The 22,497-nt window shown below is 39.6% G+C and overlaps 7 protein-coding genes across 12 annotated transcripts in view; 3 read left to right on the top strand and 4 right to left on the bottom strand.

Moving 5' to 3' along the window:
• Positions 1 to 446: 446 nt before the first annotated feature.
• Positions 447 to 7,513, bottom strand: LOC132785626 (gamma-aminobutyric acid type B receptor subunit 2). 4 transcript variants are annotated; one of them, XM_060791809.1, is made up of 13 exons: positions 7,390 to 7,513; positions 6,640 to 6,904; positions 6,087 to 6,568; positions 5,839 to 6,019; positions 5,561 to 5,779; positions 5,086 to 5,381; positions 4,664 to 5,027; positions 4,494 to 4,604; positions 3,874 to 4,110; positions 3,073 to 3,409; positions 2,902 to 3,007; positions 1,378 to 1,853; positions 447 to 1,323 (listed from the first exon to the last, which is right to left on the bottom strand). In XM_060791809.1, exons 2-13 carry the CDS (start codon positions 6,886 to 6,888, stop codon positions 701 to 703), a joined length of 3,681 nt encoding a protein of 1,226 aa, XP_060647792.1. In that variant the 5' UTR covers positions 6,889 to 6,904; positions 7,390 to 7,513; the 3' UTR covers positions 447 to 700. The 4 variants fall into 4 exon arrangements, with proteins under 4 accessions (XP_060647792.1, XP_060647793.1, XP_060647794.1 ...); XM_060791810.1 differs by having other exon boundaries at positions 2,902 to 3,004; XM_060791811.1 differs by having other exon boundaries at positions 3,886 to 4,110.
• Positions 7,461 to 8,866, top strand: LOC132785627 (cyclin-dependent kinase 20). The gene is made up of 3 exons (XM_060791813.1): positions 7,461 to 8,049; positions 8,114 to 8,649; positions 8,703 to 8,866. Exons 1-3 carry the CDS (start codon positions 7,765 to 7,767, stop codon positions 8,857 to 8,859), a joined length of 978 nt encoding a protein of 325 aa, XP_060647796.1. The 5' UTR covers positions 7,461 to 7,764; the 3' UTR covers positions 8,860 to 8,866.
• Positions 8,867 to 9,506, bottom strand: LOC132785628 (DNA-directed RNA polymerase I subunit RPA12). The gene is made up of 3 exons (XM_060791814.1): positions 9,352 to 9,506; positions 9,063 to 9,285; positions 8,867 to 8,995 (listed from the first exon to the last, which is right to left on the bottom strand). The coding sequence occupies exons 1-3, from the start codon at positions 9,467 to 9,469 to the stop codon at positions 8,971 to 8,973; spliced, it is 366 nt and encodes a 121-aa protein (XP_060647797.1). The 5' UTR covers positions 9,470 to 9,506; the 3' UTR covers positions 8,867 to 8,970.
• Positions 9,507 to 9,856: 350 nt separating this feature from the next.
• On the bottom strand, positions 9,857 to 10,979 carry LOC132784205 (zinc finger protein 330 homolog). Its single transcript, XM_060789648.1, has one exon. It carries the CDS (start codon positions 10,929 to 10,931, stop codon positions 9,993 to 9,995), a length of 939 nt encoding a protein of 312 aa, XP_060645631.1. The 5' UTR covers positions 10,932 to 10,979; the 3' UTR covers positions 9,857 to 9,992.
• A 145-nt stretch (positions 10,980 to 11,124) lies between these two features.
• Positions 11,125 to 16,896, top strand: LOC132784204 (heterogeneous nuclear ribonucleoprotein A1). 3 transcript variants are annotated; one of them, XM_060789645.1, is made up of 5 exons: positions 11,125 to 11,234; positions 11,269 to 11,321; positions 11,542 to 12,019; positions 13,411 to 13,902; positions 14,743 to 15,517. In XM_060789645.1, the coding sequence occupies exons 2-5, from the start codon at positions 11,271 to 11,273 to the stop codon at positions 14,844 to 14,846; spliced, it is 1,125 nt and encodes a 374-aa protein (XP_060645628.1). In that variant the 5' UTR covers positions 11,125 to 11,234; positions 11,269 to 11,270; the 3' UTR covers positions 14,847 to 15,517. The 3 variants fall into 3 exon arrangements, with proteins under 3 accessions (XP_060645628.1, XP_060645630.1, XP_060645629.1); XM_060789646.1 differs by adding an exon at positions 14,172 to 14,266 and having other exon boundaries at positions 11,129 to 11,321; XM_060789647.1 differs by lacking the exon at positions 14,743 to 15,517 and adding an exon at positions 16,622 to 16,896 and having other exon boundaries at positions 11,127 to 11,321.
• Positions 16,897 to 17,278: 382 nt separating this feature from the next.
• On the top strand, positions 17,279 to 19,260 carry LOC132786598 (protein C12orf4 homolog). The gene is made up of 3 exons (XM_060793159.1): positions 17,279 to 17,594; positions 17,660 to 18,965; positions 19,031 to 19,260. The coding sequence occupies exons 1-3, from the start codon at positions 17,420 to 17,422 to the stop codon at positions 19,149 to 19,151; spliced, it is 1,602 nt and encodes a 533-aa protein (XP_060649142.1). The 5' UTR covers positions 17,279 to 17,419; the 3' UTR covers positions 19,152 to 19,260.
• An 804-nt stretch (positions 19,261 to 20,064) lies between these two features.
• LOC132784518 (uncharacterized) overlaps positions 20,065 to 22,497 on the bottom strand; it is a 36,028-nt gene continuing 33,595 nt past the window's right edge. Inside the window, exons 3-6 of the mRNA XM_060790180.1 lie at positions 22,186 to 22,496; positions 21,935 to 22,115; positions 21,614 to 21,872; positions 20,065 to 21,551 (exon numbers count right to left, since the gene is read on the bottom strand). Of these exons, the coding sequence (XP_060646163.1) occupies positions 21,368 to 21,551; positions 21,614 to 21,872; positions 21,935 to 22,115; positions 22,186 to 22,496 (935 nt within the window). The 3' untranslated portion in view covers positions 20,065 to 21,367. The remainder of the gene's footprint in view (positions 21,552 to 21,613; positions 21,873 to 21,934; positions 22,116 to 22,185; position 22,497) is intronic.

Raw genomic sequence — 22,497 nt, 5'->3', positions numbered from 1 at the left:
AGACAAAATGAAGAAAGAGCTAGAAAAACAAATGAAACTAAAACAAGCAAAAATGAAAATCATGACGTATTGTACTTAACTACAACTGAAAACCTTGTACTTCCTTCATTGAACTTAAAACAAAAAAAATACAAATGTGTTGAAGTGATTTAATAAATGTTACTTGTGAAACAAATCTACAGACGCAATCTTTTAACTATAAGTTACATTATATAATAATGATTTTCTTAAACGATATTAATTCTACAATTTAAGATTTGATTACGAAAATTATGATTAACTTTATGTTCTTATATGACAACTCAATACTGATCGTTTCTAATTTAATTTGTTTTTAATATTTGTATTACCTAATCTAAAATTGTAATTATCGTTAAAGAGAATCATAATTATTGATATGAAATTTTCCCCAATTTAAGTAAGTAAAACACACTTGCAAATTTACTTATTATAATTCTGTTTTATTTCTCAACTAGGTATCTCAAATATTTGGTGTGCTAGCATCTTACGAACTCGTGTAATCCGCTTCACATTTAGTAGTAGACAATGCACTTATGCATTCTGTGTGGAGATTATGCTACAAATTGACCTAAATGGCTAAAAACAGCATTCGAATCGAATCGGATCGACTCGATTCGAATGCCTTCGGATTGCCTGCAATATTATGTATTATTCGTGTGTGTGTTTCATGCTTTGCGCCTTACAAGTATTCAACGATATCGCATTTGATGGATATATTCGGACAACTCTGGCCAACCGCACTGCGACCACGATAGTTGGGACTCTTCTCCGTCAGCAGTTTACGGAATATGGGCAAAATTGCCGTCTCGCCTTCAATCAGTTCCGTCTCCGAGCTGGCGCCATAGATCGAATGCTCCGTCTTATTGCGATGCTTACGCTGCTTGTCGGGCGCCACATTCGGTGAGCTGTGATGATGTGCCGCATGCTGAATGTTGGAATTGCGATTGAATTTACGTGGCTGTGAACACGGCTGGACACTGGTTGGAGTTGGCTCTCGCTCCCGTTCGCTGTCCGTTTCGCTCTGGCAAATGGTGCCCTTCTGTGGCTTGGGTCGATGCTTGTTGCGATTCTTCTCAGACACCGAACGCTGTATGGGTGACGTTGTGCTCTGCTCGTAGGCCATCACATGACCATGATGCTCCGAGCAGCGTTGTGGACTCGCATACGTGCGTTGCGATTGGCGTGAATGCTGCTTGGCATGCGACAGTGTGTGCGTATCCCACAGATCGCTCTGCGACACCACAAAGTTGGACTTGAGCGCCGATCCCATGCTTGTGCGTCGATGATCCGAGGCAGTGGGAGCTAAGGAAACATTCATTAGTATAAAGTAAGCTAGCAACTCGTGATTGAACTCACTTTTAATGACACCTGGCGTGCCGGGTTTGCTGTGCGGACAAACGTTGCTCAGCTCCGACTGCGATGTGGAAATGTTTGTGGAGGAGTTTCGATGTGTGCTGCTGTACTTGGGCTTCGCTGTCGGTGTCTGACTGCCGCTCTCATAGTGCCGGGATGTATTCGATTGCCGACGCTCCCGCATCGCGGCACAATCATTCGAAGTCCGTTTGCCAGCGCTGCTTGTGATGCTGCCAATGTTGGCATCGGTTTGTGCCGAGACCGAATTGCGTTTCTCTAAATGCCGATGGTGTTGATGTTGCTGTTGTTGTTGCTGTTGCTGCTGTTGTTGTTGTTGTTGCTGCTGCTGATGTTGTTGCTGCTGTTGCTGCTGCTGTTGCATTTGCTGCTGCTGCTGCAGATGTTGCTGCAACTGCTGCTGTATGGGCTGCATCATGGCAGGCGCATGATGCTCCACAATTGATTGCTTCTTCTTTTTACTGTGGAAAGAAACCCAGATAGAGTGGGATGGATATTGATTGTGAAGACAGTCGTGCATAAATTTAGTATTTCATCTTGAGGAATTTCTATACAATTTTGTGTATTTTTACTGTTGTTCTTATAAGAAACTTTGTAGTAGACATCTATAAGATACTCTGTATTACTCTGTATATACTTTGCGTATTTTGAAATAATGCGGAAAATCTTTAAGGTACTCTGTACGAGGGTAGGCGGACAAAAAGTCGGCCTTACAAAGAAAATACGTTTTTTTTTAAATTTCCACAATTTCTGATGTTATCACCTCTCTGGGACGTCCCGGGCGATCATCGTCAAAAATGCTTGTCCGCCCGCGTCTGAATTCAGCAGTCCAATATTTTATTGTTGACAACGATGGAGCTGAATCCTTATAAACTTTGTCTAACTCCTTTTTAATATCGTCGTTGGATTTCTCTTTTAAAAAACAGAAATCTTATGACAGCACGATATTCGATTCTATTCATGTTGACGACAATTCAAAAGTGAATGCGCTAAAAGTCCCTCCAAAATTACCAGTGTTGATAAAACCGCATGAAATTTTCACAGTAATCAGCTGATAGAAAACACTAATCGAATAAAATATTTACGAATTTTGAAAAAAATATTTTTTCTTTGTTAGGCCGACTTTTTATCTGCCCACCCTCGTACATCTATAAGATCTGCATATCCTTAAGATTCTTGCAGATCAATAAGATGCTCGATATATGTATGTATCTGTGCGGTACTCTACATATGTATCTGTTAGATAGTCTGCATATCCTTACTCTGCAAATAAATACCTAACTGAGCAACCTAAACAAAATCAGAAACAGAACAAATAATTATGTCAGCAGCACATAATAAATATAAACTATAGAAAAATTATATAAATTGAGCCTAAGGATATGCGAGAAATTTAAGAATAGCATAGCCATCAGGCCTTGAGGATGAAATAACATTCTTTGTTTAAGATATTTTCTGTATATCTAGAAGATACTATTTATATCCATAATCTACTTTCGGTCTACTTACGGTGGCAACGATGGCGCCAGCGTTGTGCACTGCACGGAGACAAAGGAGTTGTCCATTTCCACATGCGTGGACGTGATGCTATCCACGGAGGTCAGCTCGGTAACTTCTAAGTGCAAATAGATTGCAAGCAATGCATGAAACTGTTGGATGTCAAAACCCATGACGACTCACCTGTAGTGCTTGGCATCTCACGACGCACTGGCGGCGCCGATAACCTCGCTATATCCTCGCTCAATATGGGCTCCAGATCGGTGGTTCCACCACCCGAGCAGGTGACACCATCGATCCACTTGCGTGCCTCGGGTCCCAACTTACGTATCAGCGCCTGCAATTCGTTCTCCTTCTCCATCAGAGCCTTGCGGAAGCGACAGTTCGTGTTCTTCACATCACGCAGACGCTGCTCCAGTTCACAGACGGAGGAGTCGCGTCTGTTCTTGGACATGGGACGCAATGTGGCACGCACTCGTTTGTCCACAACACCTTGCGGATTACGCTTGAGCTCCACAAGCTGAAAGGTTATGGAAATTCATCAGATTAGTCACAGTGAAAATCCAAATAGTTTCACAGCTAGGTTGAAGCAACTCTAGGAGTTGATATAGGACAAACTACAGTACTATATACTATATACATATAGCAGTATATGTTATATAGTTGGATAGATAGAATATAGTATTCAAATAGCATGTAGTAGAGTATAGTTTAGATATAGTTCGTATGTAGTGTTATATGTAGCACATTCAAAAGTTCTCCAATTTGAATTGAGTAAGTTTCGCAAAATGAAAGACTGATCGAGAGACGATCAAACAAACATTCGCTATGAACAACATTCATATTACAAAAATGTACATATGTGTGTATGAAGTATGCACGAATATATATAGCAAGTCTCTATATATAAATAGATGTATATATACATAATATGTACACTAGATGTATAGTATAACAGCTACAAAAACTACAAAACTTCCTTACTACCAGTCTTACTTTCGGTACGAACACCAAACACAAAGTGGCTGTCGTACAAAAAATGATAAAAAACGAGAGTAAGACAAAAACTAAATCCTTGCGATCCGATAGCACCAGCGATATGGCGGCGCCGGCGATGCACGTGATGAACACATTGTAAACTGAGAAACCAATATGCTTGGAATCATTCAGGGCTGGTATGGAGACATGTCGCGTTTCCCAGGCCAAGAAGGCGCCGAAAACCTGCAAGAACAAGAAAAAGATCATTGATTATTTTTTATTGAAGAACACACTCATTCTGTTTTCATTGCATTTGGTTTAAATCTAAAAACAAAGTTTACAAAGAAGGTATTGTTCAATTCAAATTTCAAGCCTTACAATTTTTATTAAAAGTTAAAAATAAAAAAGAAAAGGAAGAAAGAAGTCAAAAAATTCAAATTCAACTATTCATTCAAATATTCGTTTCGTTAAAATATAGAAATCGTTAAAAATACAAATTGAAAATAATAATTTGATACCTTTTCAAGATACTTCTTTTAAATCAACTGACATTCTTTTGGGTCCAATTTTTATATACTTCAAATCCAATTTCTAATCTGAAAATCTTTAAGTTTCATTCTACTTACCAACAACAAGCCCTTGTAGGCGTAGATAATGCTAACAAATATCGTCATATGCTCCGATTGGCAGTATTCATTCTCGGGTATCACAAGCACATCATCAATGTTCTCATGGTGCTGTAAGAATAATAAACAATTAATTAAGCATACATATATTTATAAGAAGATCGTGCTACCTTTGGCTCAAGCTGCTTTGTCTCACGATAAAAAGGATCAGCGATCTGCCAGGTGGTAATAATAGCTATATCTATGGCCAACAGCACGCCCACAACCATGAATAGCTGATAGTCCTTGATCACCTTCTTGTTGAGCTTCAGATCTGTGAAGATCGAGTGCACACGCCACGTCTTCGAGAACATGGCGCCAAAGGCCAAACTAAAGCCAGCCATCAAAATCCAAGCGCGTGCAGTGCAAATGAACGGAAAGGCGGCAACACTACTTAATGTCGTGTCCAGACCCAGGAATATGATGCTCAGATAGGTCAGCATGCAACCAATAATGATGAGATTATTCAAATGCGGACTCGACATTTTTATATAGCTGCAAAAAAAATACAGAATTATCAGAAGACCACAGATGAAAGCAAAGCCTTTCTCACCGTTGATTGCGATACTTAATGTTGAAGGCCAGAAAAACGGTGGCAATGATCACGCCAATGACTGAGGCGCTGGCTGACACAATGTAGATGGTGGGATTAACCTGGCTGTGTTCGATGTAAATCAAAGTACGATCCTTTGGCGGTGTTTTTCCCACCCATCGCACTGGTTTGCCCAACGTCATGTCTAAGTGCGCCTGCTGTGAATGATATTCTCCAATCTTTTCCATTTGTCCCAGTTGAAACTGGGTAATCAATATGTTAGCTTTGCGTTCATTGTTATAGAAGCGTACGGGACCCTTGAAAGTAAAAATTGTAATACATTAATTAATTGTAATTTTAAAAATAATTCAATGCAACTAAAGAATCAAATACAATTTAAGTTGAAAGAACAAAACTCAATTGAATACAAATTAATTTACAATAAAAAGTAGAAATCCGAATAAAAGTTAAGGAAGTATATTAAATTCAAAATTACCGTGACTCCTTCGAAGGAAGTATTGCGCAGTGCTTCGAGGAAGATGTTCTCCCAATCCTTGACACGATAATCGAAATGCGTGAGCAAATCTTCGCGTTTCTCGGCCACATATTGAATGGCCAAAGCAGCTGCCCAGATACCGTCATAGGTATAACCATGGAAGCGCGAATATTCGAGACCGCGTAGCCTATCGTACTCCACCAGATACTCATCGGCAGTCTACAGGGGAAAATAAAATAATTAGAAGAGAAACTAAATATGAATATGATGCAACTTACAATGCCAGCAACTGTGATGTCGCCGCTAGTGGAGAGCGGCAATAGATCCACCAAGATGGCACCTTCCAAGGCAATGGCAATCTCCTCTACTGTACACTCGCTGTCCAGCGTGACATTCCACCAATCCGTCGAATAGGTGGCCATGATCAGCCACTGAAAGGCGCGGCCATACATCTCCAATCTGTAAAAAAGATGAAAGTGATTTTAAATTAAAGAGAAAACCTTTAAAGCTATTGTTTGTCACTTACTTGTAAGCTTCGCAGAATACTTTGCGTGCGAAATGCTCATTGAAGTTGCCTAGAATAATGCGCACATCCTTCTCACGCAGCTTTTTAAGACTCTCCGCCACATCATTGACAAAACTCTGAGTCTCCACCACCTCTAGTTCCATGGAGTCCAGATCGGCCACCATATGATTGTGTGGCAGCGAATAACGTGGTTCATTCTGATACACAGTTCCCACCCGAGTCCAGTTGAACTCCCTGAGCAGCGCGAGACGTGGCGCATTGAAGGCATTCTCCGAGGGCACCACGCGAAAGAAGTTGGGAAACGCATCTTTGGTGAACATGGGATGTGTGTCCGCATAACTGAGCTGTGTCAGATGCCAATGCTTGCTGGCCTTGGCAATGGGATCGGTGACGTGAGTGCAAGCAGCACCAAAGAGCATTACCTTGTTAGGACCCGAGTGCATCATGTCGAAGAAGGATTTGACACCGACAGCAGCGTTGCACTAAGGGTTAGCAAAAGAATAAAACTATAATTACTATTGCTTAAGAGAGAGATAAAGAGACTTCAGCTTACTTGCGTATCATTCCACCACATGTGCAAGCGATAGTTCGTCAGGATCTGCGGATGCTCGTTGACATGTCCTAGCGCCAGCTTAACACTCGGCATAACGCCGCGCCCTGTATAGGAATTCTCCACGCCATCGCCATAGGGAAAGAAGCCCGCTATATAGACATCCGAGCGTTTGGCAGTGCGCGCCTCAATCAGCACGCAGCTGAGGCCAAGGCAGAGCAGCAGACGAAGCAGCAATTGTGGGTGGGACATGCTCGATGTGCGCGAACTGTAAATCGATAAGGATAATCACAATATAGCGAGCTATAATATAACCACATATACATATATATATATTTATTATGCATGCTAGCCTTCAGCGCGCAATTTCTTTTTTCAAAGTCAGGCACAGTAATAACATCAATTTAAAATTGGTTCAAGGTGCTAGGCATGCGTGTCTCTCTGCTGCATGTCACTAAAAAATTCCATGTAGACACACACAAGCATACATATATATAGACTATATATATGGAAAGATTGTAGATGATGAATATAAATGCAGCAAAAGACATTGCTTCACATTTTGTAATGCACTTTAAATTGACAATTATTTTATGTTTATTACTAATTGTATTATATTTTAATATTAAATCTCTATTAGTAGATAACTTTTTGACTTTTCTGCTCTCACACACACACCCAACACTTGGCAAGTGCTGTAACTCTTGTGGTATACTTAATGTCGTATACTTAATATGCGTATGTACAACCTACCAGCAATATTTAACTCCCTGGCACAATTTATTTGCTGTATAAACACATATTTGCTGGATTTTATTTCAATTTTTTTGTGGAGCTGCTGCGACGTTGTTCTGTAAGTTGCGAAGGTCCGAAAAATTGTGTATCCTGACAATTTGACAGTTGGCAGTCGACACTTAAAAAAGGACACGCAAGCTGCGCATGCTTCGGCATTTTGACAGCTTGCGCTTTGTTACGTGCTTTCGCATTGTCAACAACAGCACGTTGTTACTTGGACAAACAACAAAAGAAGCGTAAACAAAACAGAAAAACAAATCCACAGGTGGTGGAGGTTAAGGACATTTTGTTTTGCTTCCTTCGTTCGCTCCGTTGCGTGTTGTGACCGTTGCCATGGACTACATGGCGAATGGAAAAAATAATAATCAACTGGGACTGCACCCAATTATCAAATTATTAGTGTTACTAACATACAACATGGAGGATTACGCGCCGAGTCGTTATAAAATGCTGGATAAAATTGGCGAAGGAGTCCACGGTTGTGTGTTCAAGGCCATCGATTTGCAGCGCAATGTCGAGGTGGCCATCAAAAAGGTGGCCTTAAAGAACAAATTTGGCAACATTTCATTGAATACGCTGCGTGAGATTAAGACTTTGCAACTCTGCAACTCGGAATATGTAAGTCTTAAATCATACTTTTGTATTATAATTCCATTTATCTATCATTGGTTCTTTATTACAGATCTTAAACATCATAGAAATATATCCCGATCTTACGGGTCTCTCGCTGGTGCTGGAATACATGCCGGACACTTTGTACGGCCGTCTCAAGAATGAATTGAACCCGCTGAGTCGACAGCAGGTGCGCAAGTATTCGCTGATGATGTTTAAGGGAATGGCGTATCTGCATGAGGCTGGCATTATGCACAGAGATATTAAGCCTGCCAATTTGCTTATAAGTGAAAAGGATATCCTCAAAATTGCTGACTTTGGTTTGGCCCGTCTGCATTTTCCTGAAGAGGAGGCGCGTTTGTACTCTCCACAGGTTTCCACGCGTTGGTATCGTGCACCCGAAATTCTTTGGGGCAGTCAGAAATACGGACCTGCAGTCGATCTGTGGGCATGTGGGAATGTCGTGGCCGAAATGCTGCGTGGTGTGCCGCTCTTTGCGGGCACTACGGATATCGAGCAATTGGCCATTATAATACGCACGCTGGGAAGTCCTCGTTTAAATGAATGGCCAGAGCTTACATCTTTACCGGACTACAGTAAAATAAGGTAAGCCAATGTTCTAATCTTAGAGTTATCATTAAACTGGTTTAATATTATAGATTCCCCAATTCGGTTGGTATACATTGGGATAATTTGTTTCCCAGTTGCACGCATGCTGTTGAAATCGATCTAGTCTCAAATCTAGTCGTCTATAATCCCAAGAATCGACTTAAGGCTACTGAGGTAAGATCCAATTTCTTTCATAAACACAAATAAATCTGTTTACTTTTATATATTTTATTTGCAGGCCGTCGGTCATAGTTATTTCAATTAATTGTAAGTCTATGTATTATTTACACATGTAGTTAACTAATAGCTAGAATGCATTTAGGAATTCTCCGACTCCTTGAATCTGTAAAATAAACAAAATATCAATATAGTTTATCATAATTTTAATTGATAACATTGCGTATACTTACTTGCATTTGAGGCAAGTGAAGAACACAGTTTGTCCTTCATCTGCCGAGCGCAGCTGTAATGTGGCATAGGACATCTTATCATTGCCGCACTTGGGACATTTGCGTTCCACAATTGGACCATCAGCTTCCTCTTCTTCGTCCTCACGTTTTCCTTTCTTCGTCAACTTACTAGGATCGTAGGTATTAAAATGTATGGTGTATTCGGATTTCTCCCCACTGTAAACTGCAAGACAATGTTTGAAATATGTTTATATACATATGTAATTAGCAGTTATTAACTATGTCTTACCATCTGGCTGAAACTCCTGTTTGCAGTTGTGGCACAGCACATTGCCTTTAACTTGTAAAGGCGGCAGAATTGAGCCACAAGTCGGACAGAAACCGGGACGATTATTGAAAACATCCATTCCAAATCAAAACAACTTTTGCTGCACGTGTAGCGGTATAGAAATATCGATAGCAACAGCATTGTATCGAATTTTTTTAAATTATTTTATATATCGATTTATAAATATAATAATTACTGTTCAATAAATAAATATTTATATTAAAAGAATTCATCCCTTTTATTTTTAGAATATCGTTTAAATAAATAAATATACATTCAAAAGTACCGAAACCCATTTAATTGGCTATACTGCATATGGTATATTAGTATATTTTAAGACGCGTGTAAAAAGCCGCGTCGTTTGAATACTGTTGAATACCTTCATGTTATCAAACATAATGGTTTTCACCCAGTTCCCTTGAAATAGCATACTAAGAATTATTCCCAACCCTATTTTAAAATACAATTTGTGATTTGAGAAGAATATTGTATTACATTGATTCATTTAAAGTGTTATGCCCACTAAAGTACACACAATTGGCCCTGCATTATTTAACTAAGCCTCAATTAGATTTAACTACTTAGTAAATGCATTCCAAGGACTATTTTGCTTCTTTTTTCTCAGCTGCTTTGGCAGTTTCTTCTTCACTCTCGCTCGATTCTTCCTCCTCATCCTCGTCGTCATCATCATCATCGCTCTCATCGTCATCGTCCTCATCGCCATAGCTCTCATCGTCGTCGTACGAATAACCAGCACCACTGCTGCTAGCTCCATATCCACTATAGTATCCGCCATATCCCTCCTCATCGTCGCTAGCACCGCCTTGTTGCTGGCGTCCAAATTTATGGGAACGCGTCGACATGCTGAGGTCCTTCGTTACGGACGTTTCGTAATTACACTTGGGGCACGGTATGGCCTTGTTCTTATCATACTTGAAGCCCTTGCGACGCACATGATCCTCGCAATAGCAAGTCTTGCAACGCAAGCACGAATATTGCCCCAAACGGTTGCACGACTGACACTTGTAGTTCTCCGACTCCAACACTTGACACGAAGCCTGGTGCTCGAACTGATCATCTTCGCAGAGGAAGCCATTGCAAAAGGAGCATTTAAAGATGCGCCCACCATGCTCCCAAACACCGCGCTCACACTCCAAGCAGACAGCATTCTGCAAGGGGCAGGTGCAAGCATGTGTCGTCAAGCACTTGCGACCGTGACACACCCAAGCCTCGCAAAAGTCACAGATGGCACCGACCATGCCAGGGAATCCAGTGGTATAGACGCCGGGATGCTTGATCACACAGTCGCCCGTCTTCAGCATGCACTTGATCTTGCCACATTGCGCACAAATCGGCAGACGCTGAACACTCTGGCAAAAGTAGCAGAATGCACGCGACTTTTGCTTCTTTTCGCACTTGTCACAGTCCATCGGCGCATTGCAAGGTAGATCTGCCAATGGCGCCTCTCGGGTCCTTATCTCCTTCAGGCGTAACTTTTGTTTTTCCGCCTTCTTGCGCTGACCGGTTTTCTTTTTCGGCATCCTGGAACTTCTTTTTTGTGTGTTGTAATTGTTATCGATATCAACGAAAATCGAAAATCCATTAAAGATGTGACCAGCCTTAGACCAGACCTTTAATGGTCACACTCTATATGAACAGCATACTATCTGCGAAACAGAAAAAACCCTAAACGTTTCCCTTGGTCACACATCATAGCATTACTTTTCACTTTTAACTTTTCAACGCCAGCAAGTGTATCATTTGTGAAGAGCATTGTGCTAAAAGTTTGAGTACAAACTAAAATATTTTACAAAAAGAAATAATATATACAAATAAATAATATATACAAATAAATAATATATACAAATAAATAATATAAAATGGGTGGCCACAACGATCAAAACGGAAACTCCAATGGCCAGCACGATGATGTAAGTAAAATGCTAAAATTGCAAATACATTTTTAGTGCTGTTTTCACGGGAGCACCCCTCAAGTGTGTCGGTGTGTGTGTACACGCGTGCCTTGCTGACCGCCATTTTGTAATTTCTGCATGTGCGTCAGCGGGGTAGAGGTTAGGTTAGAAAATTTGTGAAAAATGAAAATCGATATAAAAGTTAATTATTTCGTCAATTTCTTGCTTTTGCACATAGGATTCTATCACCGAGCCTGAGCACATGCGTAAATTGTTCATTGGTGGTCTGGATTATCGCACCACTGACGACAATTTAAAAGCGCATTTTGAGAAATGGGGCCAAATTGTCGATGTAGTCGTCATGAAGGACCCGCGCACAAAGCGCTCTCGCGGCTTCGGTTTTATCACCTACTCACATTCGAGCATGGTAGACGAAGCACAAAAAGCGCGTCCCCACAAGATCGATGGCCGTGTTGTAGAACCCAAGCGCGCGGTGCCACGCCAAGATATTGACTCGCCCAATGCGGGCGCAACGGTCAAGAAACTGTTTGTTGGCGCACTGAAGGACGACCATGATGAGGAGAGTCTGCGTGAATATTTCCAACATTTTGGCAGTATTGTCGATATTAACATTGTCATGGATAAGGAAACGGGCAAAAAGCGTGGCTTCGCCTTTGTCGAATTTGATGACTACGATCCCGTGGACAAAGTTGTGTGTAAGTACATTAATCTGAAATTAAAATTTAACATTTTTAATGGGGTTGTAGACAGTCCCAGCTCCGCATAGCAATGTTTGATGTGTCTGTGCGGCGTTTCATGACTGTAAGATGAATGCTGCTCATATTATATCTTTGTTGACTAGGTTGCCACTTTGTGGCGTTTGCCTAACTGATGAAAACGTATGCGCCACATTTGGTCATTTTATTAGATACACAGTACTGACAATCTGACAGGCTTGTCCAACACCTGCATCGGGTTTCCTTTCGAATGCTGTGAGATCAATTAAAGCGTCGGCTTACGCTATGTTATGCGAATGTTCATATTCATCCTATTCAGTGTAACACGCAGCCTCGCTACAAACGCATTATATTGAAATCATTAGGGGCGGTTTTCTCGATAGTTGCCGATCGAAAAAATTTTTTTTTTTAAATGAAAACAACTCGGCTTTCACAATAATTGAAACTTAACACCACTATAAATAATATGTGTAGGTTATATTATAAAAGTGACCTTGACTTATGTAATATGTCACAAACTATAGTCTTTTTTTAATACACCGCTATCAAGTCTACATTAAGAAACAAAGATCGTTATTTTGTAGCATATTTTTAGCTTAGCATACATGCAGACTGTACAAAACACATGCCTTTTCTTCTTCTTAATAAGACCAACAGCTGACTTGTCTCATATTATCAAGCCGATACATATCTACCTAGACTTTCCGATAGTTATCGAGCTAACTTAGAGATGTTTTTTTTTTTGTCAAGGACGAGAAACCGGTCATAAATTATAGTAATCTCATTCCACAGTCCCAGCTCCGCATAGCGATGTTTGATGTGTCTGTGCGGCGTTTCATGACTGTAAAATTAATCACCGGCCAGTATTATATTTTAGTTATTTATGTGTAATATACATCGATGATCAAAAAGTATTTGGCACACTTCATACATCTATAGTCATCATTACTTTAGATATTTTTGTATCATTGGAACTTTAACACAGTACTGACAATCTGACAGGCTTGATCAACACCTGAATCGGGTTTCCTTTTGAATGCTGTGAGATTAATTAAAGCGTCGGCTTACGCTATGTTATGCGAATGTATAAATCAATCCTAATTCAGTGTAACACGCAGCCTCGTTACAAAAGCATTAATAACTATAGTTCCCATTTCACAGTCCCAGCTCCGCATAGCAATGTTTGATGTGTCTGTGCGGCGTTTCATGACTGTAAAATTAATCACCAGCCAGTATTATATTTTAGTTATTGTTGCGATGTTTGCATCAATGATCAAAAAGTATTTGGCACACTTGATTTACTTTTTAATATTTATTTTTTAAATTTTGGCAATTCTTTAATTATTTTTCTTTGTTTTTTGTTGTTACAGTGCAAAAACAGCATCAGCTTAATGGAAAAATGGTGGACGTAAAGAAAGCATTGCCTAAGCAGAATGAAATGGGAGGCGGCGGCGGTGGTGGACGTGGTCAGGGAGGTCGCGGTGGTGGCGGCAATCGGGGTGGCAACATGGGCGGTAATATGGGTGGGGGTGGCAACTTTGGCAACCAGAACGGCGGAAACTGGGGAAATCGCGGCGGTAATGACAATTGGGGTAATAGCAACTTTGGCGGCGGCTACGGAGGTGGCGGCAACAACTGCTGGGGCGGCAATAACGGACCGTGGGACAACAATTGGGGCAACAATGGTGGCGGTAACTTTGGCAGTGGCGGCGGCGGTGGCAACGGCAACTGGGGCAATAATGGTGGCAATGACTTTGGCAACTATCAGCAGGGTTACAGCGGGGGTCCACAACGTGGCGGCAACTTTAGCAATAATCGCATGCAGCCCTACCAAGGTGGCGGCAACTTTGGCAACAAAGCAGGTAAGCAACAAACATCTACCAAAACAAAATCAATTATGTATTTTCCCATCAAAAGTTTGACCTGACGTCTAACTATTGGAGTTTTAGAAGTTGGCATTATGGCCAAAATACTGTGAGATTAATCATGTTTAGGACAACGTATTTAAAATCAATCCATATATGATGTAACGCAGAGTTTCGTTACTATTTGTTTGACTAGTTAAGACCGTGGGATTAGTTTTGAGCAGCTGTTTTCTAAAAGTTCTTGTGGGTTCTCTTTTTTTTTTAAGGAGGTGGAAACCAAGGCAATTATGGTGGAAACAATCAGGGCTTCAATAACGGTGGCGGCAACAATCGCAGATATTGAAAAGGCCCCCCGAACGAGGTGAGCATAGCTATAAAACTAGTTAAGGACCCTAACAAAAATCAAAAGTTTACCAATTTTTAATCAGTGACCAAGCAACCAACCTTTCCATATTGTTTGGTTTTTTTTCTTTTATAAAAACATTTTGAGTAGGCTTCTTGCGTTTTAATATAATATAATTGCAAAATATTATATCTATATTTATATATATATGGAACTCGTATTATCTTATCGGTATTTTCCTGGTAGCTTCTAACAGCATCTTTTTAGAACCTTAAACATATTCAAATTACAAATTTTGAATAATGCAATTTTTGTGTTGTTTGGAACCTTTTTTTCGAAACTAATAATTGCTTTTAAGTTATATATCTGTATTTATAGTTTATCTTTTGTTGTATAAAAAGTATTTAGTGAAAAACCAATTTAAGTACTGTTTCTTGGAATGCATTACAACAAATGATTTAAATAACGTTTCTCATTTATCGACATTTTTATAGGTGGTAAATTAGCAGTGGCTCAGTATGTGCCCAAAAGTCAAAGTCAAGTAAACCATAACCATACGCAATTCAATGATATGAGCAACAACTCATATTCTACCTAAAAAAAAACAAACAAAAAAAAGAAGTTTTCCGAGAATCAACTACCTACCACAATACCAAAATCATGACAGAAGATAAAAATATCAGGAACAGGTGCAGTGCAGAGTCGTAAGGAGAATTGGTTCAGTCGAAAAAGAGTCAGTACAAGTACAGAGAGCAGAGCAGTGTGTATGTGTGAGTGTGTGTCACAGCAGCAGCAGCAGCAAAGATTTAAACAGAAAACAGAGAAAAACGAGAAGTAAAAGCACAGCAGCAGCATCGAAAGAGCGAACCTCACACATACGCATCAATCAGCAGTACACGTACACAGCAGCAGCTGGCCAGGATTCATTCGATTGAGATTGAGAGTAATTTGCACAGTTACGATAATTATACTTATGATTAAATACATAATACTACCTACCTACAACACACACGACGCCACGTCCCGATTCGTGCGTCGAACGTCGAAAACAATTCAATATTCAATAGCATTATAATATTTATATATCTACTACTACAACACATATATTCAACAAACATTTTATATAGTAAACCCACAAAATAAGTAAAAGCAACATTGTAAAATAGAAGATTGATTGTCAAGTCGTTGAGCTAATTAAGATAAAGCTAAAAGAAAAAAACTATGAAAAGAAACAAGCAATCATACAAAGAAGAAATATCATCAAATCCAGTTACATTTTGTGTATCCTTTCAGCCACAATTGCTTAACAAACCAATTTCTTTAGTAAACCGTAATATTAGTAATATTTATATATACAAAAAGAAAGAAAAACTTCATGGTGGCAGCAACAAACATTGTTTGCCGTTCATAATTTCTGATAATCAGTGCAAAAATTTACACAAATCTATTTATCAAAAATGTATTACTACTTTTTCACTAGGCTTAAGTTCTCTTACATTTTTTAAACGACGAGTAGAGCAGAGAGCGCGCGTTCATTTCTCAAGAGCCGCGTTGCTGCCTTAGCATTAAATATACATACATATATATATATATTTATAATATATCATAGCAGGTCCATGCTAACCGAGGATAAATAAATAAGAAAAGGATGAGAGGAGCTTCTGACGCTCATTTTTTGTAAGAGACAAAATGACGACAACATTGAACTTAAATATCTCCCCCCAATGTGTGTTTAGTTATAACCAAAATGAACAAAACTTAATTGTAATAACCAATCCATTACCTTGTAGCAGTTTTGTACAAGCAGAGTTGTATTATGAGGTTCAGCGCAATTAAGGATTTTTAAATATGTTAACGAAATTTACATTTAAATGATGATGTAGCAAAGAAAGATTAAAAATACATAACAGCAAATGAATTTATGTAAAATTGACAAAAAGAAAAAGCAAAAAAAAAGAAACTAAAAACCAATCCAAAACAAAAAACGTTTAGCTCAAGCGTAGTCTTGTATTTTATTTCTAGTACTTTTCTTTAGCTTAAGTCCTTGTATTTGTTTAGTACAGGCAACAAAAAGACGCAGGAGAGCAAGCAAAATGAGCACAGTGCAGACGCCAGCATGATTATGATTAAAAAATATGTAAGTTGTTGGAAAGGCAAGTAAGCGAGTAGAATCAGAAAGCCAATTCAATTGTGTGTTCCATATAATGCGGTAGCGGTTGTTATGGGCGGGCACCTTTATTCATCATTTTGATTTTATTTTTCATTTCAATTTTCATTTAACCAAAAACAACAAAAAAATGGTTAATCATTTCGGAATGCACACACCGTTTACTAATGTCTATCATTTCGAATGTATGTCATTTTTGTTCCAAGTTGGCTGAACAAAGTAATGCAAAGCGCTGAAAAGACGGTCGCCAAGCTACACTCAGCCACAAAACGGACAATGTGCTACACACTCTCCTCTCCACTCTTGCAATTGGGTCAGCGCCGCTGATCACTTGTCTTCCCTGCAGAATTGGACCCCTTTTGAGTTATCAATATATTATGGGTAAGTCTCGCAGCTGGATAACAAAAACAGCCAAGTGTTGCAATTTTCAGGTGGTTACTCGCTTCGTTAATGATGACAGCTCACAAATGCAATGATTTATTTCTTTAATATTTTTATTTGATTTATTTTTGAATGCGTATTAAAATAAACAACTGATTCAATGAAATATTTACCGTGTTTTGAATTTTTGAAACGTCTTTTTTGGGGTGGCAAACAGTGTGTACACTCTTGCCAAAATATTTCAGGTTAATTTCTATAATTTGCCATGATTGTCCTGGTAATTTTGGAAGAAAATTGATGAAAAAAGTGAGCATGCAATTGATCAATGTTTTTGTTAAACTTTCGGAAAAACAATTTCTAACGGCTAACCGATGTTGTTCCATCCCTGGCTGTATGAACAGCTGAGTGCTATGTTAACTCGGGCTTAACAGAGTTGCTCACTCATGTTAAATTGAGTCAGTTCGCTTTGCTCAATCACGGAACTAGTAAACAATAGATGTGGATTGCAGGTTCATGTGAACTTTTTTGCTAATTAAACGAATATAAATATTGTTTTTATAATTGTGTTGTTAAAAGTTAAATAATATCGTTGTAAAAGCATTGTGGGTGGTTGATTGGCCACAATGGAGACCACTCGCACTGTAAATTTTGTGTATGCTTATAAGGATCACGCCGGCAAAGATTGTGAAGCTAAACTGGATGTCAAATTCCCCTTTGAGGATGAAAGCCTGGAGGAGTTGGTTACTCAGCTCTTGGCCCAAATGGATCCAATGATGCGATATTTAGACGAAGACGTCAGTAAGTTCTAGCAGTTAGCAAGAAAAGAGTTGTATCACTATGAACAATTTACGCCCCTCAAATAGATTTGGAGAAAAAGCTGCAAGCGTTTATAGACATTGAACATCAAAAGTTTCTCGATGACTATGCGGAGAAATTAATCAACCAAGCAGCCAATGAAGAGCTCGACTTGGAAGCGATAGTGCGTAACACCGAACGTTTGTATAAGGAAGAGTTGCTCCAGTTTGCCGATCGTGTTGGCCCCAGTGATGAGGATATCTTTGCCCAGAGTTTCCATCGTTTGGTACACTCCACATCCCTGGAGGACATTTTGAAAAGGGAACGTGGCTATGCCAAAGTTATTGCCGACATGACCGAACTGATGGATAATGAAGTGGAATCGTTGAACAATTCGCAGCAGCAGGAAATGGACAGCCAGATCAATCAACTGGACATTACAACAACTTCGGAGGACATCAACAATCTGTTGGCACAGCAATATACAACACAGAATTTTGTACGCAAACGTTACGAATCCGAGCTGGAAGCGATGATGGGTCATCAGAAAAATGAGTACCGCAATTGGATCACTAGTCAAGTGAGTCAGATGTTCCAAGTGTCGCCGGTGTCGACGCCATTGGGCAATCGATCCTCCATGTTTGTGTCACAGCAGCCATCGATGGAAGAGAGCTTCACCATACATTTGGGCTCGCAGCTGAAGCACATGCACAACATACGTATACTCAGTGCCAATGTGACGGATCTGTGCAGTCCACTGCATGCGGAGGAGAGCTTGAATGGCTTGAACATGGCATTGGGACTCTATTCGAGTTCGCTCTGCGGTGTCGTAGTGTTGACGCCCTCGATACAGGCCCAGGCCAACAAAAGCATTATCAAGAATGCCAACAGATCGACAGAGTTTCATTTCGATCAGATGGATGTGCAGCTGGAGAAGATTGAGAAGCAGATACGTGCCTTGAACTCAAGCGACACAAGCAGCACGCGCAGCAATGGCAGCGGCAACAGTGGCGAAGGCAGCGCCAATTCTTCGCCAGCTAAACAGTCGGTGCCCAAATTGAAAACTGGCGATTTCTTCATCACCAAGCACTCGAATCTCTCGCAGTCTCATGTCATATTTCATTTGATATCCGATGAGCCCATCAACAGTCCTAGTGAAATTAATTCACGGCATCCAGTGATTTTGGGATTGCGAAATATTTTAAAGACTGCCAGTCGTCACGATATTACAACTTTAACCATTCCGGCTCTATTGCGTCACGAGATGAGCGAGGACATGACGGTGCAGTGGTGCATTCGACGAGCCGAGCTTGTCTTCAAGTGCGCCAAGGGTTTCATGATAGAATCTGCCTCCTGGGGCGGAGCAGAGTTAAGGTAAGCTATAGCGTATAAATCTTAAAGGTTGATCCCTTCCTAACTTTCTCTTTTTTCAATTACAGCACCTTGCAATTGTTGCTGCCACATGATATATCCGAGGAGCTGTTCACAACGCTGGCTGGTATGGTGCCCAATGTATTCCGAGTTGCGAATCCAAAGATACTCGTAGATAATAATAAATAAGAGCATTCCCCGACTAGAAATTATATAAATATTCATAGTTATATTTATGTTTTTGTATGTAAATATTTGTATTTGTTCGTTTTGTTTTTGCAAATATCAATATTCAATTAAATATACAATTTAAATTATAGCTGTTTTATTTGGTCACTTTAAATCAATTAATATCGATCGGAAGTGGTAATTAAGGTAAGTATTGAATTTGAATATAACGCCCGCTGCCACGCCCATATAATCCGTCGAACTTCATGTTCTACTTACATGTTCTAATAGGTGCTATGATTACTGATGTTGTTGTTGTTGGTCGCTGGAAGTCGCTGTGAACGGCCAAAAAGTACCCAACCAGCAGCTGAAATACCAGGCGAACATAAATCAGCAGCAAGCAGAAGTACAGAAAGTCACTTAGAAATTTTGCGCCTAGGTGATAGGCAACACTTTTTTTGGTAGCGCTCAGCGCACTCTCAGAGAGGATCATAGTGTTCTAAGCTGTTTCGCTCTTGCTTTTGCGGTGAATCCACTTGCTATTCAATTATGTTCGCCTGGTATTTTACTTGCTTCAAGTGAGAGTTTCTCAAGAAACTCGTCGAGATTTTTCGAGACCGACCTTACACATACAAAGAAAAGAAAGACTTGCAGTTTATTTATGAATATACACTTTATTCAGATTCAGATTCATAGTTATATTTATGTTTTTTTTTGTATGTATATGCGTTCGTTTTGTCGTTTTGTTGTTGCGCAAAATGTAAATTAAACACACTCAGAATTTCTGTAAATGTTCCTGTATCCAATTTCGTCAATAATAATCCATAGTTATTAATTAAACTTCAATGCAATCGCTTATGCAAACTACAACACTACTTTGTATAAATACATTTATATAATTTATAGGTAATCTTGTGTATAGATCTGTATTGTATGTATATTACTTCCAAATTTAAATGTTTATCTTTGGTTTCATTCGACCCCGTTGCTTTCTCATGCAATTCGTGTAATTCAGTGTATTGTTTTTGTTGTTATCGGTTATCTATAATGTTTAATATGTATCTTTGAATAACTCTGATTTGTTTGTTAACTTGTAAATATGCGATTTTCTTTTTCTTTTGTGAAATAAATATATTCATATATATATTTATGTATATTTTTAACAATTAATTACGTTTTAATGTTTCATTTTGAATCAACATTTCGCTGTTAAAGTTGTAAATTTTTTTTGGATTTAGCCAAGTACGTTGTATGGTTGTCTATGCCTGTGTTAATGTTTTATGTTTAATGTTTCAATGTGTTCTCTGTGTGTTTTGCTGCTTTGCAGTGAGAGTAGAGTTTCAGAAAATATTCCATCTGAGACTTGCGTTATGAGAGTGTCAGTATTAATAAAAGGGGATTGTTGACAAATTAGAATGACATAGTTTAGGAACAGGAACGGGTCGCATTAAGAGATGATGATTAAGATGATGCAACACAACGCAATGAAAACTTTGTGGTAAATTACGAAGCTGCATTTTTGAAAAATTGACATAATCCGCATTAGAATCGCTTTACGTACTCATTTAGTTTAGTTGTCTATGCTGAAACTAACATGCTAGATAATCGTATTAAATAAATAATATTATTCAGCCATTTTGTAGAGTAAGTATAATGCTTAATGTGTTGCTTAGTATGGCGCTTATTGATTTCTCTCCTACTAAAAACTGCCTAATTAAAGTACTCGTTACATATTAGAATTTCATTGTTAAGCTTAACATATGCCATTAATAAATTACAAAACAAACTTGTGTACTAAGTGTATTGTGTATTCGTTATTCGTCTTTGATTTTTGTTGGTTGTTCTTTTAAGTTTTCTAGTATCATTTGAAATTTCGATGCTACTTTTGTTTAATGACTTGACTACGATTGATTTTGCATGCCAAAAATGTAATGAAATATCTTTATATAATAATCGTTAATACTTTTTGCGCGTGCCTTAAACTACAAGTTGTGTTTTGTTTCTTTTCTTTTTTGCAATAGGTCTAGATGTATTTTAGTTATTTGAAATTAAGAATACATAATAAAAAAGTGTGTATACTAAAATTGAAACTATCACAAAAAACAAATACTTTTTCCCATAAAGTATATAAGAACTCAATAATAAGGTCAAAAATACAAGCTACTACTATAATTGAGTATGCAAGTGTGTCGTGTGTTTGAGTGTGTGTAAATGGGTGTCTATGGTTGTGTCTTTGTTTACATCTGACTCTCCTTGCGCCACTGGAAGGTGCCTGATTTGACGCCAATGCTGGATGAGCCCTGATTGCTGCTGGATGAGAGCATGTTGTTGGTGCGTCTGATCAGCTGAGCTGCCGAATCGAAGCGACTGCGAATAAGCCTCATTGCCGGATTGCTAGAGACGCCACTGCGCTTGCTCTTGCTGCAAATAGTATATTAAGTGTTAAACATTTCGAAATGTTGTACAAATTATCAACTTCTTACCTAGACGAACTGGGTTGATTCTCTTTAAGGTTGCCCAAAATAATGCGCATGTGCGTGTCACGCGCAAAATGATTATCGGGCAAGGCGGACTTTGAACCGCCGTTGCTAGGACCAGCTCTGTCGTCATCCACAAAGGCATTTAGTGCTGGCAATTGGCCAGGCGAGCTCAACTCGCTGCTAGGCGAATGCGGCGGTGTGGCATACAACGGCGACATGCACTCCATGTCATACAGATCCGCCTCATTTGTCATATTACTTGCTGCAGTAGGAGAAAGGGAATTAAGTTAAAATGTTTATGACTTTAGAGTATAGCTAACTTACCTAGCTGATGCTCGCTGAGATCGGGCAGCACCTGCGAGTGACGTTGACCATTGCTGCTGGCCTTGTGTGATCCCGACGCAGTGCCAGAGCCCGAGGCATGCTTCGAGTTGACCATCAGATTGTTGCGTGAGCTCAGCTTGCTCTGACGCTGCAGCTGCTGCGTGAAAGTGAGCGGCGCTTGCTGTGAAAGGAAAGAAGGATTCAATATAAGTAAACGTTCAAAATTAAATAAAATTTGTTAAAGTACTTACATCGTTGCTGCTGCCCGTGGATTGACTAGAGATGACGCTCTTGCGCTTGTGCAAGCTGCTCGTATCTGATTGCATGGTGTTCTGATAGAAGTTGTTTGAGCTGTGCGTGGAACTGGAGGCGTTCAGCACCTGCAGATTGCTGCCATTGTGCACCGTGGCCGTTGTGGCTGCCGAGCACACCGAGGAAGCAGAAGCGTGCGCCGGATATGGGGCAAGATTTTGGTGCAGGGGCAATGCAGGCGGCTGGTCGGGAGAGCGCAGCATGCTGGCATGGAATTTCGCATCATTGTTGGGATTATTGCTAGCTTCATC

This window comes from Drosophila nasuta, chromosome 2R (genome assembly GCF_023558535.2).
Source record: "Drosophila nasuta strain 15112-1781.00 chromosome 2R, ASM2355853v1, whole genome shotgun sequence".
Taxonomy (NCBI): Eukaryota; Metazoa; Arthropoda; class Insecta; order Diptera; family Drosophilidae; genus Drosophila; species Drosophila nasuta.
This window is presented reverse-complemented; position numbering and strand designations above follow the sequence as displayed.

Excerpts from the sequence above, each read along its gene's own strand:
- LOC132785626 (XM_060791809.1), bottom strand. The coding sequence starts at position 6,888 with ATGTCCCACCCACAATTGCTGCTTCGTCTGCTGCTCTGCCTTGGCCTC. Across the intron at positions 6,020-6,086 it reads GTATTCTGCGAAGCTTACAA|ATTGGAGATGTATGGCCGCG; the intron begins GTAAGTGACAAA and ends TCTTTTTTACAG. Across the intron at positions 4,111-4,493 it reads CCTACAAGGGCTTGTTGTTG|GTTTTCGGCGCCTTCTTGGC; the intron begins GTAAGTAGAATG and ends TTGTTCTTGCAG.
- LOC132785627 (XM_060791813.1), top strand. The coding sequence starts at position 7,765 with ATGGACTACATGGCGAATGGAAAAAATAATAATCAACTGGGACTGCAC. Across the intron at positions 8,050-8,113 it reads AACTCTGCAACTCGGAATAT|ATCTTAAACATCATAGAAAT; the intron begins GTAAGTCTTAAA and ends TCTTTATTACAG. Across the intron at positions 8,650-8,702 it reads CCGGACTACAGTAAAATAAG|ATTCCCCAATTCGGTTGGTA; the intron begins GTAAGCCAATGT and ends TTAATATTATAG.
- LOC132785628 (XM_060791814.1), bottom strand. The coding sequence starts at position 9,469 with ATGGATGTTTTCAATAATCGTCCCGGTTTCTGTCCGACTTGTGGCTCA. Across the intron at positions 9,286-9,351 it reads ACAGGAGTTTCAGCCAGATG|TTTACAGTGGGGAGAAATCC; the intron begins GTAAGACATAGT and ends ATTGTCTTGCAG. Across the intron at positions 8,996-9,062 it reads TTCACTTGCCTCAAATGCAA|ATTCAAGGAGTCGGAGAATT; the intron begins GTAAGTATACGC and ends TTTATTTTACAG.
- LOC132784205 (XM_060789648.1), bottom strand. The coding sequence starts at position 10,931 with ATGCCGAAAAAGAAAACCGGTCAGCGCAAGAAGGCGGAAAAACAAAAG.
- LOC132784204 (XM_060789645.1), top strand. The coding sequence starts at position 11,271 with ATGGGTGGCCACAACGATCAAAACGGAAACTCCAATGGCCAGCACGAT. Across the intron at positions 11,322-11,541 it reads CCAATGGCCAGCACGATGAT|GATTCTATCACCGAGCCTGA; the intron begins GTAAGTAAAATG and ends TTTTGCACATAG. Across the intron at positions 13,903-14,742 it reads CAACTTTGGCAACAAAGCAG|GTGGTAAATTAGCAGTGGCT; the intron begins GTAAGCAACAAA and ends ACATTTTTATAG.
- LOC132786598 (XM_060793159.1), top strand. The coding sequence starts at position 17,420 with ATGGAGACCACTCGCACTGTAAATTTTGTGTATGCTTATAAGGATCAC. Across the intron at positions 17,595-17,659 it reads ATATTTAGACGAAGACGTCA|ATTTGGAGAAAAAGCTGCAA; the intron begins GTAAGTTCTAGC and ends CCCCTCAAATAG. Across the intron at positions 18,966-19,030 it reads TGGGGCGGAGCAGAGTTAAG|CACCTTGCAATTGTTGCTGC; the intron begins GTAAGCTATAGC and ends TTTCAATTACAG.